This window comes from Carya illinoinensis, chromosome 10 (genome assembly GCF_018687715.1).
Source record: "Carya illinoinensis cultivar Pawnee chromosome 10, C.illinoinensisPawnee_v1, whole genome shotgun sequence".
Classification (NCBI taxonomy): domain Eukaryota; kingdom Viridiplantae; phylum Streptophyta; class Magnoliopsida; order Fagales; family Juglandaceae; genus Carya; species Carya illinoinensis.
This window is the reverse complement of record NC_056761.1, coordinates 5,710,306-5,730,639: the sequence shown is the minus strand read 5'-3', so window position 1 is coordinate 5,730,639 and position 20,334 is coordinate 5,710,306. Positions and strand designations below refer to the sequence as shown.

At 38.3% G+C, this 20,334-nt stretch overlaps 1 protein-coding gene across 1 annotated transcript; it reads left to right on the top strand.

Moving 5' to 3' along the window:
* The first annotated feature begins 1,103 nt into the window (after positions 1–1,103).
* LOC122278888 (guanylate-binding protein 1-like) lies at positions 1,104–19,728 on the top strand. The gene is made up of 14 exons (XM_043089096.1): positions 1,104–1,524; positions 2,338–2,499; positions 4,453–4,518; positions 4,753–4,896; positions 5,084–5,197; positions 6,171–6,272; positions 6,388–6,573; positions 11,654–11,743; positions 11,807–11,941; positions 12,285–12,407; positions 17,083–17,168; positions 17,251–17,863; positions 17,989–18,066; positions 18,195–19,728. Exons 1-14 carry the CDS (start codon positions 1,273–1,275, stop codon positions 19,236–19,238), a joined length of 3,195 nt encoding a protein of 1,064 aa, XP_042945030.1. The 5' UTR covers positions 1,104–1,272; the 3' UTR covers positions 19,239–19,728.
* Positions 19,729–20,334: the final 606 nt, after the last annotated feature.

Below are 20,334 nucleotides of genomic sequence, written 5' to 3'. Positions count from 1 at the left end.
CTCACCGACTCCGTGGCCCTTCGCTGGCGAGGGTTAGAGGATGCTTGGCTACGCACGCGCGGGAGGCGCGGAACTGGGCATCGCTCGTTAGGTGTCACATGCGTGGTGGTACTCTACGGTGTGACACTGGAGCCAGGGTGTGCGGATGACCCCTAGGGGAGGTCATGGTGCATACGGTTAAAATTGGATAATGGTTTATGAGGCCAAATGGGACTTTTGGCGTGGGCCAGATGGACTTCTGGCGAGATATTGGGCCGGATGGACTTCCGGCGAGATATTGGGCCAAATGGACTTTTGGCGGCCAAATGTGACTTTTGGCGTGTTTTTCAGAAAGGATATGCTTTTGGGCCAAATGGGTTTTTTTGGCGTGTGTGGAAAACTTGGGTTTTTGTGGGCTTTGTGCATTGGGCATGTTTCATGCATCTTGTATGAGTTTTATGTGTTTTTATCTGGTAGTGTTTGGGTTTTACTTACCTGCGGTACCATTCGTGGTTCCGTAGCTTTTGGTGCAGAGTTAGAGGACGAAGAGGAGGAGGCTGAGCCCGAGGATGCGGCTCCGCCGGGTTGCTGATGCTATCTTTATATTTGTTTAAAACTGTAGTCGTGTTTTGTAATATTTATCTATGTACGTTTTAAACAGCTTGTATTACGTTAAGAAAAATTCTGGTACTTAGTTATGACTTTCTTTATCCGCTGCGAGTTTCTCTGTACACATCTGTTGCCTTGCACACACTCGGCACCCGACGATGGGATGGTGACCCGGGTTGTCACCATCCGGACGTCTCAATTTCCCCGTGTTCGGGCGTGGGGATTTTGGGGGCGTCACACCGGGTATACCCGGATACCCGGTTGCCCAGCCCTATTCCTAGGCAAAATTTACTTTTCTAATATTTTTTTCTTATTCATATTTTTTAGCATCTTTAAACATTTTAAAAAAATATAAAAAAATATCAAAATATTAATAGTCAGTTGATTAATTAGTAAATAAATAAAATTTTAAAAAAATTAAATATATAAGGTGTTAAAATGAGGGAAAAAAATAAATGGACAAAAGCATTATTATTATTATTATTTTGCTTAAAACCCGGTTAAGGCCAAATGGTAAGGATTCTCACCTCAGTAGTAGCTGAGTTCCCTCCCCAATTTTAAACCCGTCGTCTTTCTCTCTCTCGGAATCGGAAAGGAAAGCGAAGGTTAAAACGTAAGTCATAGAGGATATCGAAACCGGAAAGAGCAGGAACAGAGCCGTGAAGAACTCAGGGGAAGCCAACGATGATGAGGCTTTTCAGAGGAAGAGACAATTCCTCCTCCTCCGACTCGCCCCAACCCTTCTCTCCATCTCTCTCTACGGCGCCGCCGGTGAACGGCCCGGCGAGGCCGATCCGTCTAGTCTACTGCGACGAGAAGGGGAAGTTTCAGATGGATCCCGAGGCCGTAGCCGCGCTCCAGCTCGTCAAGGGACCGGTCGGCGTTGTTTCCGTCTGCGGCCGCGCTCGCCAGGGCAAGAGCTTTATTCTGAACCAGGTGTCTTTTCTTTTTTAGCTGTTGTGGAATTTAGGGCTTTTGGATTTTAGTCTTGCTTGATACGTGCTTTGTTTTCATTTGTCAATTGAGGAGGTTTCTTGGATGGATTTAGTACTTGTGCTTGGTGTGATTGCTTGAGAAGCAATTTTCGTAAGCATTTGAAAGAGCATTGCCTCCCTAGGGATGTCGAGACTTGCATTTCAAAGCAAGGGATTACAGCATGCTAATTTGATAATGCTCTCGTTAGTTATCATTTCCAGTAAGTACTTTCAATGGAAAATTTGAGAGTAACGCTGCATCGAGAATGTAAAAGTTCTATGAGGAGAAGATTACTATACTGCTATGTAGCTTTGAGTGAACTTGTAGAGTCGAATGCTGTTATAATTTATGTTATGCAGCAACCCTGCTGTCAAAAGCTTACATTACCTGGTGAATTGAATGTTTCATTTCCCAGAGGGAGAAGACCTTGCAGACCTTGATGTTTATAACTAGTCAATGTTACAACTGAAGGTCTTTGGATTCATTATGAACAACAAGGATTTCTCCTTCCGATTAATTAATATGTGCTGTCATGTTCTTTTTGTTTCCATGCCCTTTTGTTTTCATTTTCTTTTTTTCTTTGTTGCTCTTATTGTGCTGATTGGGCAACTATATGGAACTCAAACCATAATTTGAAATTGTAAGTGCTGCAATCCAGATTGCATAGTTTTTGCTGGTTACAACTATTTTTGTTTGTGTATTTCTATTGTCATTGATCAATTGTTATGAGTCACAATTTAACTAAGTCTTATGCTTCAACTTTCTGCATTGTAGCTTCTTGGTAGGAGTAGCGGATTTCAAGTAGCATCAACTCATCGACCCTGCACAAAGGGGCTTTGGTTGTGGAGTGCACCCTTGAGGAGAATTGCTCTAGATGGAACTGAGTATAATCTCTTACTATTAGATAGTGAAGGAATAGACGCTTATGATCAAACGGTCAGTCTTCATTACTTCACACTCACTGGTTGATGATAATTTTATTTCTTGTTTCAATTTTATTGTACAGAAGCAAATAATGATTATTTTGCTTGATGTTGTTGCTTTTAACTTATTGTGAGATCTTTTTTTTTTTGTTAATTTGAATGACTCTGCGGTTCTATATTACTGCATATCTATTTTGTTGAGTAGTTATGCAGTGATATTGAACTGCGTAACTATTTCTTACTGCATTGCTTCCGAAGCTCCTTTTGATGTAATGCCCCAAACCCAAAAGGTTAAGGTAACATCAAATTCATAACTTAGCGTGATAACATATTAATAACAGCTGAAGTTTTTCACTTAAAATTCTACCAGTAATATTTCCTTTTATGTTTTAATTTTAGGTGTTTCTTTTGTATACTACCTGTGTATATTGGCTGTCTTTTTTCTGTTTTTTGTTTTTTCCTATAAAATCTTCAATCACTTATAAGAAAAAACATACAGGAGTAAAGCTTAGTTACATTCTTTTCTTTATTCCATAGGTTCAGAGTTGCCATGTGTTCTAGCACCACTGACAGGGTTGTGCAGGCTGAAGATTAATTCTCTTGGTAGCTAGGATTTACGTAAATGTCCTTCACCATTAGCATATGAAGTCTTTTTTTGAACTCTTTATACTTGGGCTATTGCCATGAACTTTAATGGCCAAGATTTCCATGATTTTCTTGTATCTATAGCTCCAACGTAGTTAGGGCTTTCTTTGTACTGAACACGGCTGTTACCTCTTCTTTTAATTAATATACTTTGATTTACTTATCAAAAAAAAAAAATCAAGCCTTGACGCGAGCATCTTTTAGTGTGACCTTGACTTCTTTGAGTACCTAGGGCTTCATTGAACATCCTTCACTCAAGTACACTCGGTGCATCATTTTCTTAAATATACCACGGCTTCATGTAAACATCCTTAAGTTTGGGCACACATTCATTCATTCCTTAAGGCTCTTTGTTATTCATTAGCATTTCATTTATCATGCATCATAAAATGACCATATTCGTACATATGAATAATGTGTCTCATACATATGAATGCGTTGCTTGGCATGTTAAAACATCAGCTTCATAAAATGGTTCATGTCACATTTTCGAACATCAAAATAACTTAGGCATTATTCAATAACATCTCATGCCGTAAATAAAACAACCTGGGCATTGATATTAAAGCATTTTTATCTCATGTATACTCCTTGTGTACTTGGGTTTTGCCTACTTCTATGAATAAAACTTCTTGATTACCTATGAAAAACAAAAAATATATTAAAGCATTTTTATGAAACCGGGTGTTTTTTTGCAGATTCCTAGATTAACAAAAACCACTTACCTCAATATCATTTGTCACTTATAAAGTCCAGTTTCATCTAGTAAGTAGCCGATGTGGGGTTTATCACCCATCGCTAACTTATAGCCTATTTACTCTACGTGGGTTATTCATATTCCCAATGTATGATTGGGATGTTGCACTATTCCTATTAGATATTTCAGGAACCACACTTGTTCCATTGCCTTGTTGAGAGACTGGTTAATTTTCGATTCTCTTGCATATGTCCTATGTACTTGGGCTGCACCTATTTTCAATCTTATTAATAAAATTTCTATTACCTGTAAAAAAAAAAGTTTTTGAAGCCTTGAATCTATATTCTATTTTGCCCTAGTTTTAATCTCTGATGTCTCTCTAGGCATAAGAACCTCATTGTTCACAAATAAAATACAATTCTCCAAAACGGGAAGTTTTAAATTTGATGCATGTCAAAAATGGAAAACCTAACTTTACCGATTATAGCTATGGAAGGTAGGGGTTTTACATTTAACTGTGTTAAATTAAGTTTCTAATCTTGACCTATCAAAAAAAAAAAAAAAACATACATAAGTTTCTAATCTTGTATCTTTCTTAATATTAACATCTTACATTTCTCACAGGGAACTTACAGCACCCAGATATTCTCGTTGGCTGTCCTCTTGTCTAGCATGTTTATCTACAACCAGGTTGGGGCATCTTACAGAGATCTTGATCCTTCTGGAAAAAATTGCTTACATAATATAATTGAAAATTTCTTATTCTACTTTTAATTGATTGATTAATTTGATTTAATACAGTTTCTGACCTCAAGTTACTGTTCATAGAGTACTTTTATTTATTTATTTTTCTGCTTTTTGGTATCATCTTTTTGGCTGGATTTATTGTTACATATATCTATTGATGTTATTCCTCTTATTTAGATGGGTGGTATAGATGAGGCTGCACTTGATCGTCTCTCTCTTGTCACTCAAATGACAAAACATATTTGTGTTAGAGCGGCTGGAGGAAGGACTACAGCCTCTGAACTTGGGCAATTCTCCCCAATCTTTGTTTGGCTTCTAAGGGTAATCTGTCATGTTTTATATTATTTTTCTATTGCGTATATATACATGCATGTGTGTGTATGTGAAATGGTTTTTGAGGTCGTGAAGTTGCTATTTCTTCGGTGGTAATTGTTGGAGGCTTATATTTTTCTTTTTTTAATAGGAAATTAGATGGTTATTCTTGGTAATGGTAAGTTTTTCCGTGCAGGATTTCTATTTGGATCTAGTAGAGGACAATAGAAGAATAACACCTCGTGACTACCTGGAGCTTGCTTTGAGGCCAGTTCAAGGAAGTGGAAAAGATATAGCTGCAAAAAACGAGGTAGTATCTGGCGCTTCTTTAGTTTTTCTCACAATATTGCTGAGCATCATATGACTGCAATTTTAATTATTGTTATATACTAATTATTGGCACTTAAGCATACATTGAGGGACACACTGCTCTCCTGTAGGTAGCCTGGACATTTGAAAAGGCTGGGATAATGTTGGACGTGGTGAAAACCAACACTCCATTTGTCTCCAAAGATGCATCATATTTAGGGGATGTTTGGAAATTATTTTTATCCCATCTCATCTCATTCCCAAACATAACTCAAATTCAAATACTTTCAAACTAATCATTACAACTTTCCCAAACTTTCAAACAAAAATACAAAAAGCAATTCAACTTTTTTAAATTCCAAAACAAAAATAATATTAAAAAATTATATTCTAATAATATTTTAATTTTATAATATTTTTTATTCGACTTTTTCTCTCTTTTCCCAAAACCCAAAAAATACTTAGCTCAAACTATATCACTACTATTCACAAACCATCTTACTACCATTCACAAAATTCTCATTTCATTCCCCAAGCATCCCCTTAGATCAATCTTTTTTTTTGATAAATATCCCCTTAGATCAATCTTTTAAGCCAAATGTAGATCAAATCTTTCAATTTTTGAATTGTGCAACATGCAGTGGACACAAAGTGGATGTATCTAAAGGATTTGTTCAACTATAGAAATAATGTACTCTATTTGTACCGATTTACGTGTTTTGCTTTCATTTTTCAAGGCATCCCAATCTTTTTACTGTTCCTACTTTTCAAGAATATTCCTTTTTGGGATCAACCATTTCTTTCTTAGTTTGTTCTATGTATCTTATGGAATTGGTTCCTATTTTTGGTTTCAATATATGTATCATGGGCTCTTCTAAAATGTTGTTGGTGTGAGCAGAGGATTCAGAATCTCTTTCTTCTTCTATCTTTCTGTTTCTTGGTGGTGCTAACTTCATAAGTATGTGCATCAATAGATTCGGGACTCTATCCGAGCTCTTTTTCCAGATAGAGAATGCTTCACTCTTGTGCGACCTTTGAACAATGAAAATGATCTCCAGAGACTTGATCAAATATTGGTTAGTATTCTGTGGTTCTCATATATTTTATTATTCTTATTTTTTATGTTTAAGTTTTTCATCTCCTCTTTCTATTGTATTATTTGTTTACTTAAGTCAGTTGGTTTGCCTGTAGTTGGACAAACTAAGGCCTGAATTTAGATCTGGACTAGATGCATTGACAAAGTTTGTTTTTGAGAGAACAAGGCCAAAGCAAGTTGGGGCAACTGTATTGACGGGTCCGATACTGGTTGGTATTACAGAATCTTATTTAGAGGCTCTCAATAATGGTGCAGTTCCTACAATATCCTCCTCATGGCAGGTTAGTCTTGCTTCTTAAATTTTATTGTAAATTTACAATAGTGTAAGCCGGAGGAAGGTGTTATGCATATTTCCAAACTGTTTATTTGCATGCTTGTAAGGAATCTATATTCATCGCAGTGGGTAAAATTATTATTATTATTTTTTGATAAGTAAAGGGTAAAATTATGTTCTCCCTATAAATATAGTGGATGAAATCTTTCAATCACCATTAATCAGTAACAATTTTTTTGATCAGTAAACAAGATTTTATTGATCATAAGGATACTATTAATCAGTAACAATTATGATATTAGTGAGGTAAGTGTTCATATTATATTTCTTTAACCCATATTGTCATATTGTGAATTCAGAGGATGAAAGATATGCATCTTTATGAAATTACATCCAGCTCCAACAACTTATCCTTACTAGAGATAAGGTTGGCAATCTTTAACAAAACCACAAACCCAACACGAGTATGATATGGAATGATAGGACTAGAGTCAACTTGGATTTGGGTCAATTCAATGTGAACCCATTTGACCAGGTTAATAATCTGGTCATTCTAAGTTAATCCACGTAACCTTTGGGCTGACCCAGTCGACCCATTTATTTGATACATCATTCTCATAATACACCATCTGGTATGGTTCATGATCCCAATATCCATAATACAATCCTTCAAAAAGTCTTAATGACAATAAATAAAGTCATTAAGAAATAATAAAAGTATTAATGAAACGATTAAAACGCCCTGGCAGTTGTTCTTGTAATTGAGTAATTGAAAGGGAAAATAAACTCCCTTGACACTTTGGCCATTAGTGTAAATGAACAACAAAAACTTTTTTTTTTGATAGGTAAACGAAAATTATATTAATAATAAGAGGCTTAGCCCAAGTACACAAGGGGGGGTATACAAGAGAAAAACCTATACAAGAGATAAAGATATTTAAGAAGGAGAAATAGAAATAAGAAAATCATGAAAATTTAGGCCATTGAAATCTACAGCTTTAGCCCAAAGAAACAAAGTTCTAATAAACAGTAGTCTAATCTCCTCTAAAAAGTGCTCTCTGTCTTCGAACACCCGGTCATTTCTCTCCTGCCAAACACACCATATAATATAGATAGGAATCATCTTCCACACAGCTGATATTTGTGGGACACTGCCCAAATTTGACATACATGCCAGAAGATTTTTTTTTGATAAGTAATCAAAATTGTATTAATTAAAGAAAAGGCCTAGCCCAGTATGTACAAGAAACTACCCCTTTAGGCGGGGGCAAGAGAGACAAGAAAATCATGGAGGAACATTCTATTGATATCAATAGCAATGACCCAATTACAAAGTGTACTAAAAAACAAAGTCAGCAGTTCCTCTACTGTTCGCTCCATGTCTTCGAAAGTCGTTGCATTCCTCTCCTGCCATAAAGACCACATGATACAACGTGGTATCATCCTCCAAACCGCTGAAATCTGGGGCTGGCCTCCTACGTTGGGCTAGCAGGCCAAGGCTGCCGCCACTGTCCCCGACATAGCCTAGCCCAACTCCACTCTACTTAGCACCTCGTCCCACAAAACCCTTGCAATCTTGCAGTGTAGTAAAAGATGATCTATTGACTCGCCCCCTCCCTTATACATATAGCACCAATCTGCCACAATAATCCTCATTTTTCTCAAATTATCAGTTGTAAGGATCTTATCCAAAGCAGCAGTCCACACAAAGAAGGCCACCTTAAGGGGCGCCTTATGTTTCCATATCCTTCTCCAAGGGATCTGACAGTTGGGATTTTGCTCGAGAGCAATATAGAAGGAGCGAACTGAGAACTTACCTTTCTTGTGTGGGACCCACCATAACCAGTCTTCTTGTTGATTGTTCCGCTTCATAGAGTACAAGAGACTATAAAAATCCACTAAGCTATTCATCTCCCAATCTTGCGCCGCCCTGCTAGAACTTATGTTCCAATGAAAATGTCCCCCCGACAAACCCATAACCTCCGCCACTGAAGCCTCTTTATTGCTGGCAATTTGATAAAGAGAGGGAAATAACTCATGTAACGTCGTATCACCACACCAAATATCTTTCCAGAATTTGATCCTGGTACCATTCCCCATCTGAAAACGGGTGTGCCGACATAAGACTGTCCAACCTTTCCTGATATGTTTCCACAACCCCACTCCATCAGCTCCTCTAACTTCTTTAGTACACCATCCCCCTCATATATCTCCATATTTGCACCCAATCACCCCTCGCCATAAAGCATCCGGTTCCCGACTATACCTCCACAGCCATTTACCCAAAAGTGCCTGATTGAAAGTCTTCACATTTTTAATACCCAGACCACCCTTAGAAAAAAGACTACACACCGTTCCCCACTTAACCAGATGGCACTTGAACTCTTCCACCAAACCGCCCCACAAAAAGTCTCGCCGTAATTTCTCAATACGGCTTGCTACTCTTGCTAGAATAGGAAAAAGAGATAGGAATTATGTAGGCAAATTAGATAGAGTACTCTTAATCAAAGTGAGTCTTCCTCCTTTCGACAAATACATTTTCTTCCAATTTGCCAACCTTCTCTCTATTTTTTCAATAACTGGTTCCCACAAGAGAGGCGGTCTTGCCCCTATCCCCAATGGAAGACCCAGATATGTTAGCGGGAATGAAGCTATCTTACATCCTAGCGATCGAGCCAGTTGTCGTAAATGTGGCACTCCTCCAATTGGTACTATCTCGGACTTCTCAAAGTTCACTTTTAATCCAGACACTGCTTCAAAACACAGAAGCATTGCCTTCAACGTCTGGACCTGACTCTGATCTGCATCACAAAGGATAAGGGTATCATTTGCAAAAAGTATATGAGATATATTAATAATGCCCCTCTCCTGGATTCCAACTGAAAAGCCGCCCACCATGCCATTCCGACTTAAAGCTGACATCATCCTGCCTAGTCCCTCCATCACAACAACAAACAGTAAAGGCAACAATGGATCACCTTGTCTCAGGCCTCGTGAGCTATGGAAGAAGCCAGCTGGGCTCCCATTTAACAATACAGAGAACTTAGCCGTTGACGCACACCATCGGATCCATGATCTCCACTTCTCCCCAAAACCTCATCTCCCAAGAATATATAGTAAAAAATTCCAGTTTACATAATCGCATGCCTTCTCCATATCCAGCTTGCAAATGATTCCATTACCACCATTCTTCATTCTACTATCCACACACTCATTTGCAATAAGTGCCGCATTAAGGATTTGTCTACCTTTAACAAAGGCATTTTGAGGCTTAGAGATAAGCTTTCCTACCACTTCACTAAGCCGGTTTGCTAACACTTCAGAGATGATCTTGTAAACACTACTGACTAAGCTGATGGGACGATATGCATTTACCTCATTAGCACCCACGTTCTTTGGGATTAAAGCTATGAAAGTTGTATTTAGACTTTTTTCAAATTTTCCAGCCACGTAGAGTTCTTGGAACACCTTTATAATGTCTTCCTTAACCACATCTCAGCATTCTTGAAAAAAACCCATAGAGAACCCTTCCGGCCCCGGAGCCTTATCCTTAGGCAATTTTTGCACAACCTCCGCCACTTCCTCTTCCTCAAAAGCCCGTTTCATTCGACAAACATCACTCTCCCCAATGGAGTCAAAGACCAAACCATCAGGAAGTGGTCGCCAACTCATCGGTTTGGTAAGGAGTTGTTCATAAAAGCAAACTAAATGGGCCTTAATGACACTTTCTTCCCTGCACTCCGTACCCTCAATATTCAGCATCTCAATATTATTGTTTCTCCTATGAGAGTTTGCAACCCGATGAAAGAATTTGGTGCAACGATCTCCTTCCCTAAGCCACAAAGCTCTTGATTTTTGCCGCCATGAAATCTCTTCCATCAGGATAATTCTCTCTAGCTCCTCCCCCAACAATGTCCTCCGTTCTACTTCTACTTGGGTAAGGGGTCTAACCTCTTGGATGTGCTAAATTTCCTGAATCTCCCTCATTTTTCCTTCTTTGTTTTCCCTCAGATCACCGAAAGACTGTGTATTCCAAAGCTTAAAATCTCTTTTTAATGCTTTCAACTTGCTAGTAAGGATAAAACTAGGAGTACCCTGAAAATGATACAACACCCACCACTGTCTTACTCGTTCCATGAAACCTTCCGACTTTAGCCACATGTTCTCAAATTTAAAATATCTTCGCCCACTTCTCAACCCTTCACAATCAAGCAAGATAGGCCAGTTACATGCCAGAAGATCAACCACTGTTGTAGGCATAACCTAGGCTAGCTCTACCCTTCTGAATATATCGACCCATAACGCTCTAGCAATCTCGCAATGTAATAAAAACTATCAAATGAGGTATTTATAATTTACCCATTGTGGTTTAGGTCGAGTTCAAATTACCACCATGTGGTTTAAAGGATTTCACTTTACTAATTTAAATGTTCTCACTCTGCTATAAACCATATAAAATTCGAGTATTGTCTTTTTTCCCCCCTTCTATAAGCAAATTGTAAGGTACAATGTTAACTAAAGGAAGAAGAAATTTACCACTAGTGTGTCTTGAGTGTTTAGAAGGAATATCAACCTTGAAAAATAAGTATCCAACATATGATAATTTAATTAGTAAGATAAATATTGTTGAAGAAATAAAGGATGATACTCAAGTACACAAGGAGTACATAAGAGATACACTTAAGGACCCGTTTGGGAATACAATTGTTCTCAGATATTCTCCGATATATTCTTTCCAAATATCACTCAAATATAAAACACTTTTCAATTTCAAATCTTCAACCTTTTCATCTAATCATTACCTAATCATTACAACTTTTCCAAACTTCCAACAAAAATAATATTAAAAAATTATATTCAAATAATATTTTTTAACTTTATAATACATTTTTTTTTTTAGAGTTATAATATTTTTATTCAATTTTCTTCTCTCCTTTACCAAAACCCAATAAAACATCTTAACTCAAACCATTTACCTACTATTCATAGATATTATGAGATATTCTTAGTATCCAAATGAGTTCTAAACCTCCAACGTATCATATAACAGTGAAATATATCTTCATTCCCATATTACTGTTTTGCAGAGTGTTGAAGAAGCAGAGTGTAGAAGAGCCTTCGATTCTGCTACTGAAGTTTATAAGTCATCTTTTGACCGTTCAAAGCCGCCCGAGGAAGTAAGTGTTATTTATGTCCTAATTTTGGATTGTTTTTATCATCTTCTAATTCCAGTGTTGTAGGCTGCATTAAGGGAATCACATGAAGTAGCAGTTCAAAAATCCCTGGCTACGTTTAATGCGGGTGCTGTAGGAACTGGTTCCACAAGGAAGAAATATGAGGAGCTTCTCCAGAAGTTTTTCAGAAAAGAATTCGAGGTAACAGGTTTTTTGAAAGTAAAACAATAAAATACTCAAAACTTGATTTGAAAAATGCTTTGGACTTTGGTAGGTTAGTTTAGCACAAGTTCCTGGAATTTGAAGTACGTCTAAATGTACAAACACATGCATACAGATTTGCTTGCACATGCATGTTTTATCATTCTTATGTGACTGAATTTGTTGCTTTTTACTATACATAGACTTCTGAACAATGGAGCTGTGCATTTTTTCCTGTTTGTCATTTATACACGTATGGATGCGTTTAATGTGCACTTGCATCTACATGGAAATGCCATGTTTGCATCTGGGTTAAATGATGAAATTTTGTCCATTGATGCAGGATTATAAGAGGAATGCATATATGGAGGCTGACTTGCAATGTTCAAATGCTATCCAAACCATGGAAAAGAGGCTGAGAGCAGCTTGCCATGCTGCTGATGCAAATATAGATAATGTTGTGAAGGTACTGGTGGTTTCTTGCTACAATTTTTTCACTGCCTTTTGTTAAAAAACACAAATTGGAGGTGCTTCTACTAAGCCAACACAATGATACGTTTCCAAGTAATACTTGTGTGTGCTAGTTAGAAAGATGGTAAATTGTCTGTAGCAATACTTTTTGTTGACATCTATATCATAGTTGATAACTGTTACGAGAGAATTACGGAGAGGATTTTGGAGAGGATTTTATGGGATTAGTTTCGTAACATTAGGCTGGAAGATGCGGTTGTAAATTAGGTAGAATTAGGTACCGACTGCTGTAAATAGTTGACATACATACCTTCCTATGTGAGCATCCTATGTAAATATATTTCTATATAAATGAAAGAAATCCGAGAGAATGGAAAGGGAGACCAAAGTTAACATGGTATCAGAGCCCTTACTCTGATTTATCGTTGTGGTCTAAATCATTTTTTGAGTTGCGACAGGAGGAATTATTTTTCTCTCTGTTTCCGCAAGATTTCTTCTTGCTTTCGGTAGTTTTGTTGGAGTCGTAGCTGTCTGGGTTGTCTCAGCTTATGGGCTCGATCATTTGGTGGTTGTCGACCATTTCTGGCGTGGCTGACGACAGTGCTGGTCACCATTTTCCTCTCTGACTGCTATCGGGCAGTGTAGTTTCTGGTGCTTGTCGGCAGATTGGTCCTTGTTGGCAACTTCTGGATTGTTTCTGGTGGCCGTAGGCATACGGGTGTCTTCGTTAGTGTTGATAGGCAGTTTCTGTGGAGGAGTGTGTGGGTGTTAAGTGGTTTTCGGCATTTTCTGAGGAGAGTGTGGTCCTGTTCAGTCGGCATTTTCCTTGGTAGCTGAGTGGTGTTCCACAACGTCTGTGGCAGTGGAGTGGCTAGGCTACTTCTGGTGATCGACGAAGTGTTTCTCTCTGCTGTGTCGTTTTTCACACAGGTCTGATTTGCCGATTCCTTTGTGCTGGGTAGCTGTTTTAATTGCTGGACATGTGTTTTTTTTTTGGGGTCTTGGCAGTACGTGGGTTCTTGGCAGAGGCATATCTGGTTTGCCTCTCTGTTTTGTGCTTATTATTACCTTACTTTTGGGCTTACCTTTGGCAGTACATGGGTTGCCAATTATTTGGGCTATTTTTTGGCTCATTTTGATTTGAGCTAAAAATTATTTCCGTCCGCTTATTTTATTTGCATTACGTGCTTGGGCTTATTTTAGTGGTCTGTTCATCATGTCTATTGAAAATACTATTGTCCGATTTACTAGAAAGAATTTTCTTTCATGGGAATTTCAAATTAAACTGTTCTTGAAAGGAAAAGAATTATCAAATCATATTGATAGTTCTATTCAAGTTCCCACCGAAGAAAAAGCATTTGCTCAATGGGAGGTCAATGATGCTAAGGTAATCTCTTGGCTATTGGGGATGATTGAGTCTCATATTATGACCAATCTTTGTTGTTTTACTATGACTCAGGCTATGTGAGATTATCTTCACCGTATTTACCACCAGGATCATAGTGTTCGGAAGTTCCAATTAGAATTGGAAATTAGTAATTATAGTCAATGAAACTTACCTATCGCCCAATTTTATTTTGGTTTCATTAACCTTTGGAGCGAGTACTTTGCCATTGTTTATGTTAAGGTTTCCACTGCGGCCCTCGTAGCTTTTCAAACAGTTCATGCTGATAATCAATGCGATCAATTTTTAATGAAGCTTCAATTTGAATTTGAGCACGTTTGCACTGGTTTATTGAACCGTGATCCGGTTCCTTCTTTGGATTTTTGTTTGGGAGAATTGTTGCGTGAAGAATAGCGGTTATCCACTCAGATGGGTATGACTCTAATAAGGTCTTTTTTGAGACTGTGAATGTAGCCTATGCAACACAAGGGCGAGGGAGGAACAAGTTGCAATGTTTCAGTTGCAAGGAATTTGGTCATATTGCTCGCAACTGTTCTAAAAAAGTTTGTAACCATTGCAAGAAGAGGGCCATATCATTAAAGACTGTTGAATACGGCCTCAATCGCCAACCCAAGCTTTTCAGGCTGCTGTTCAGTCCTCTTCTTCTTTTTCTGCGCCGCCTACTGTATGCTCTAATTCATCTATTCTCACACTAGCAATGGTCCAACAGATGATTGTGTTTGTTTTTACGGCCTTAGGCCTCCAGGGTACGGGTACTAACTCAACTTCTTGGATTGTTGATTCGAGCGCTTCTAATCATATGACGGGTCTCTATGGTGTTCATAAGTATAGAGGCCTGCAAAATATTCAGATTGCTGATGGTAGTACTCTTCCTATTACTGCTGTTGGTAATTTAGGCTCTTCATTTCGTGATTTTTTGTCTCTCCTGGATTGTCTACCAATTTAATTTCCGTTGGACAATTGGTCGATAATGATTGTGATGTTCACTTCTCTCGTGGTGGTTGTCTTGTGTAGGATCAGGTATCGGGGACGGTGATGGCGAAGTGGTCTAAAGTAGGACGTTTATTTCCCTTACAGTTTTCTATTCCTACTGTTGTTTCTCTTGCTTGTACGGCTACTGCCAATACTCATGAAATCTGGCATAAGAAATTAGGTCATCCTAATTTTGTTGTATTGACTCATCTTATGAGACATGGTTTTTTGAGCAATAAAGACTCATTTTCTTCTTTTCCTGTATTTTTTGATTGTGCCACTTGTCTTCCTGCTTTTGATGATTTCTTCTATTGAGAGATTTAGACCATGTTTGGTATATCATCGACGTCCTTCCCCTGCTTCAACGCCCCTTCTAGATACTGGTCCGTCATCTGATTCTACGGCTCCTATACCCCAGTGCTCCACCTGGGATGCACATCCACCGGATAGGTATGGTTTTCCTCATACTTCGCTTACTGCCACTCTTGACATTTTCTATTCCTTACTCATATACCCAGGCAGTCACCCAAGCATGTTGGCAACAGGCCATGCAAGAAGAAATCCAAGCTCTTTAAGAAAATCACACTTGGGATCTTGTGACTTGTCCATCTGGTGTCAAACCTATTGGTTGTAAATCGGTGTACTAAGTCAAGTTTCGGTCTGATGGGTTGCTAGACAGATATAAGGCTCGTATCGTGGTTCTTGGGAATCAACAAGAGTATGGTATTGATTATGAAGAGACCTTTGCACCGATTGCCAAAATGACTACTGTGCGAACTATTTGGGCACTTGCTGCGGCGCAGGGATGGTCTCTTCGGCAGATGGATGTGAAGAATGCTTTTCTGCATGGGGACTTGAAGGAAGAAATCTATATGTCTCAATCTCCTAGCATGTTTGCTACACCTTCCTCAGAGGTTTGTCGGCTATTTCGATCCTTATATGGACTGAAACAGGCTCTGCGTGCATGGTTTGATAAATTTTGTTCTACTTTGCTTGCTTTTCATTTTACTCAGAGTCAGTTTGATTTCTCTCTCTTTCTGCGCAAGACGTTTGCAGGAATTGTGTTACTTCTGGTTTCACATCTGAAGCTCCCAAGCAAAAATTCTTGGTTTCACATCTGGTTTAGTTGGTGTTTCAAGCATAACGAGTATTTAAAATCTCATTGGGATGTAGATGTCTTCGGTTAATTGGCTTAAAGTGGGAATAACTAGAGAGGATTAGGACTTGATATTTAAGCTAATTCAATCTTGACATGTTGATTCTACGCCAGATTTTTTTTTTTTTATGCTTGATTTAAATTTGCCCATCTTAAGCTCCATCTGGCTCAGTCCTTCCTGATTAGAATTTCCCTTATGGCTTGGCTTAAGTCTGGCAGAATTAGTTTGATGAGTGGCAATCTGTGTTTCTCAGAATGCTGTTTCCTGAGTCATCAAGTCATTACTATTAATTGGCAATATTTGACATTTACATCTAAAGAGTTGTGCGTCAAAATAAAGTTGACTTCTTGTGTCAACTAGGCATGTGACAGCATTGAAGGTTAGAGAAACTGTAGGTAGGTAAGCTGATCAATTGATCTTAGCAGACTAAGAAGTGTACATATATTTTATCTTAGATGAGTTTACTGAGACCGTGCCTTCTTTTAGAAGATGAAAAATGAGAAAACTTGAGCAGCTATCAGATGTTTTAATCAGTCCTCTCTTGTTCACGAGAATATCCAAGAGGAGCCTTGCTTTCTGCAACATGGTTCACCTCAGAAAGAATCTTCAAACTTTTATCATGTGATGGAAGGATGGTTCTAGTGGGTAGGCTATGCTGGATGAACTGAAACCAGCTGCATTCAAATGGTCATGAGCAGCCTTGGTTTGTCTTGGGGGTATTACCTGATTTATAAGTCCAGCATATACTTGAAATTTTTAGTCTTTTCTTCAAGACAAACATACACATTTTCCAATTTTGGGGTAAGGTTACTTTCTCAAGTTGTCTTTTTATAAAAGGTTTGTTCATCTGTTACAGGTTAGAATTTAGAGCTCTACTTTACTTATCAAAAAATTTAGAGCTCTACTTTTATAGATAGGTGTTTGAAGTTAATGACCATATGAGATCTCCTTATTTTCACTTCATTTGGGGTACCAGCTAATTTTCACCTTCTCTTTTAGGGTGAATTGCACTTTTCCTTCAGTTTCTGCATGATATATGACAGGCTGTCTTTGTTATCTAAGTAGACGGTCTTTGGAATCAAATTCTCACTGAAAACATCTTCCCCATTGAATTTAGTCATAAGCATGTTGTGCAGGTTCTTGATGCTCTTCTATCTGAGTATGAAGCATCATCTAATGGTCCTGGAAAATGGCAGAAACTAGCTGTGTTTTTGCAACAGAGGTTTGTTGTGTTCTTTTGTTTTGTTTTCTCTGTTGGATGTTTTTGTGCTGGGTTTTATGTCTAATGTGGTAGAACTCCCCAGTTTGGATGGTCAAGTTCTCGACCTTGCCAACAAGTTAATTGATCAAGTCAGATCAGAGAAGAGTTCCCTCATACTTAAATGTCGATCCATTGAAGATAGGATGGGGTTGCTTAACAAGCAGCTGGAAGCTAGTGAGAAGTACAAGTCTGAATATCTGAGGCGTTATGAAGATGCTATCCAGGACAAGAAGAAGCTTGCTGATGAATATATGAGTCGCATTACCAATTTGCAGGGTAACTGCAGTTCACTGGAGGAAAGGTGTTCGACTTTACTCAAAGGTTTGGATTCTGCCAAACAGGAATCCTTAGACTGGAGAAGAAAATATGAACAGATCATTTCAAACCAGAAAGCTGGAGAAGATCAAGCCAGCTCAGAAATTGCAGTTCTCAAGTCCCGAAGTAGTGCTGCTGAAGCAAGGCTTGCAGCTGCTCGGGAACAAGCTCAGTCTGCTCGAGAGGAAGCAGAGGAGTGGAAAAGGAAGTATGATATTGCTGTGAGGGAAGCAAAAGCTGCTCTAGAGAAGGCAGCAGTTGTGCAAGAACGTGCAAATAAACAAACACAACAGAGGGAAGATGCTTTAAGGGATGAATTCTCTAGCAGCTTGGCTGAAAAGGTGAGTTCCCCCACAACACACACAAAAAACACATGCACCTGATAGGTTTTACTTCAATTCATGAATAGGGTGCTTCAGATTAAAAAGAAAAAGATGACACTTTCTCTTTATCAATATATATGCAGGATGAGGAAATAAAGGACAAGGCAGCGAAGCTTGAATATGCTGAGCAGTGTTTGACAACTCTAAAGTTAGAGTTGAAGGTGAACTTCTTGGATCTTTACATTAAGCAAAGGGACTTTGTATGATGCTTTTCTGTCTCCCGTTCGTGCGCACACATTCATTTCAAGGAGTTTCTGTTTATGGTACTTGACTGACTATTCCTTTGCAGGTTGCAGAGTCAAAAGTTGAGAGTTATGATTCCGAATTATCAGGGCTGAGGCTTGAAATCAAGGAGTTGAACGAGAAGTTAGATAGTGTAAATGATAAGGCCAAATCATTTGAGAGAGAAGCAAGGATACTGGAACAGGAGAAGATCCATTTGGAGCAGAAGTACGTATCTGAGTTCAAACGGTTTGATGAAGTACAGGAAAGGTGCCGAATTGCTGAAAGGGAAGCTAAGAGAGCAACTGAGGTAGCTGATAAAGCTCGGGCTGAAGCAGGCACCGCTCAAATGGATAAGAGTGAGATGCAGAGGCTGGCAATGGAAAGATTAGCCCAAATTGAGAGGTCTGAGAGGCAAATTGAAAATTTGGAGAGACTGAAGAATGACTTGGCAGATGAAGTACAGAAAATACGTGTATCAGAGATGGATGCCCTTTCGAAAGTTGCATTATTAGAGGCAAGAGTAGAAGAAAGGGAGAAAGAGATAGAATCACTACTTACATCCAACAATGAGCAAAGGGCCAACACAGTACAAGCCCTTGAGAGGCTTCTGGACTCTGAAAGAGCAGCACATGCAGAGGCGAACAACAGGGCAGAAGCCCTCTCTCTTCAGCTACAAGCTGCACAAGCAAAAATTGATATGCTCCAACAAGAGTTCACCAAAGTTCGACTAAATGAAACAGCATTGGACAGTAAGCTTAAAACTGCGAACCACGGGAAACGCCCAAGGGTAGATGATTTTGAAATGGGTGTGGAATCTGTTCAAGACATGGATACAAGTGACAAAATCTTGAGAGGAAATAAGAAGTCTAGAGGCACAACTAGCCCCTTGATGCACGGGCGATCTGAAGATGGTGGTTCAATGTTCGGGGGCACTGAGGATAACGAAAGCCAGCAAACCAAGCAAGAGGATTATACCAAGTTTACTATACAGAAACTAAAGCAGGAACTAACAAAGCATAACTTTGGAGCTGAACTGCTGCAGTTGAGGAATCCCAACAAGAAAGACATCCTCGCTCTGTACGAGAGATGTATTCTCCAGAAGTCATGAAAAAATGTTCGAAGGAGCTGTAAGGGGATGGTGCTTTGTAATATACCGAAGTCGATCGACTTGATAGATTAGTATAGTCGAGGGGTTGGATTCCTCATAAATCTTATCAGCATGTTTTTTTTTTTTTTAGGAAACTAGGAAGGTGGTGTTTTTATTTTTTATTTTTAACATCATCCGGCGATGACGTGTGCATAATAGGCTAGGTGTTTAGTTCTTTTTAGATCTAAATTGGTCTCTCCTTTTTAGTACTCGCCGCAACACCCCACCCCCACCATCTGTGTGGGGATGTTCTTTTGGTGGCCGTGCCATTGGAACATTATGTGTTCTGTGTTGTTGAAGTGCCAAATATAGATGAAAAGCGCGTATAAGTGTTGCATGATTAGTAGGCGTAGTGGTGTTGGGCCATTCGGAGTTAAACTTAGCATGAACTATGAACGTTTACATGTGTGTCTATTTGGTTATATTTATTTTTATCGGCTTTCTACTTTAATCTGCCAACTTTACTACTCGTAATTTCAGTGTTGGTTTCGACTCTTTCGAAGCTCGGTTCGTCATTCCGTTTACTTGGATTTTGTTTAGTTAATAGTTAAGAATTAAATAAAATATTATTAAAATATAATTTTTATATTTTATGTTTTTCTTTATTTATTTTTATTCTTTTACATTTTTAAATATTTTTTTAAAAAAATTCATAATATCATTAAAAAAATATTTTTTTAATTTCAAAATAATAAAAATTAAAAATCCCAACCAGAAGCCGAAGCGGGAGCCCAGCCAGAAGACTAGCATTTTTCAATTTATTTTACTTTGAACGGACTTTTGAAACAAGTTTCTAGAAGTTTGGCAACGGCTTCTACAACGTTCGGAGAATGGAGTACGCGGCAAGTTTTTCTTGCATGACAAGCTTTCTATTTTATCCAGTGGATGCTTGCACGAACCATTAAAAAAACATGAATAAATATAAATGCATTCGTTGAAAACGAAAAAGTTCAAATAAAAACACGAATGATTATTTTCAAACAAAGAAAATCAAGAAACTTAAAACAAACACGTGAATTTCTTTTTAAGAATATTTTTATTAAAAAATAGATTTGAA

Bases quoted from the DNA above. Each gene is read 5' to 3' on its own strand.
- LOC122278888 (XM_043089096.1), top strand. From the start codon at position 1,273: ATGATGAGGCTTTTCAGAGGAAGAGACAATTCCTCCTCCTCCGACTCG. The intron at 11,744-11,806 runs GTAAGTGTTATT...CCAGTGTTGTAG, and splicing joins GTTCAAAGCCGCCCGAGGAA to GCTGCATTAAGGGAATCACA. The intron at 17,864-17,988 runs GTGAGTTCCCCC...ATATATATGCAG, and splicing joins CTAGCAGCTTGGCTGAAAAG to GATGAGGAAATAAAGGACAA.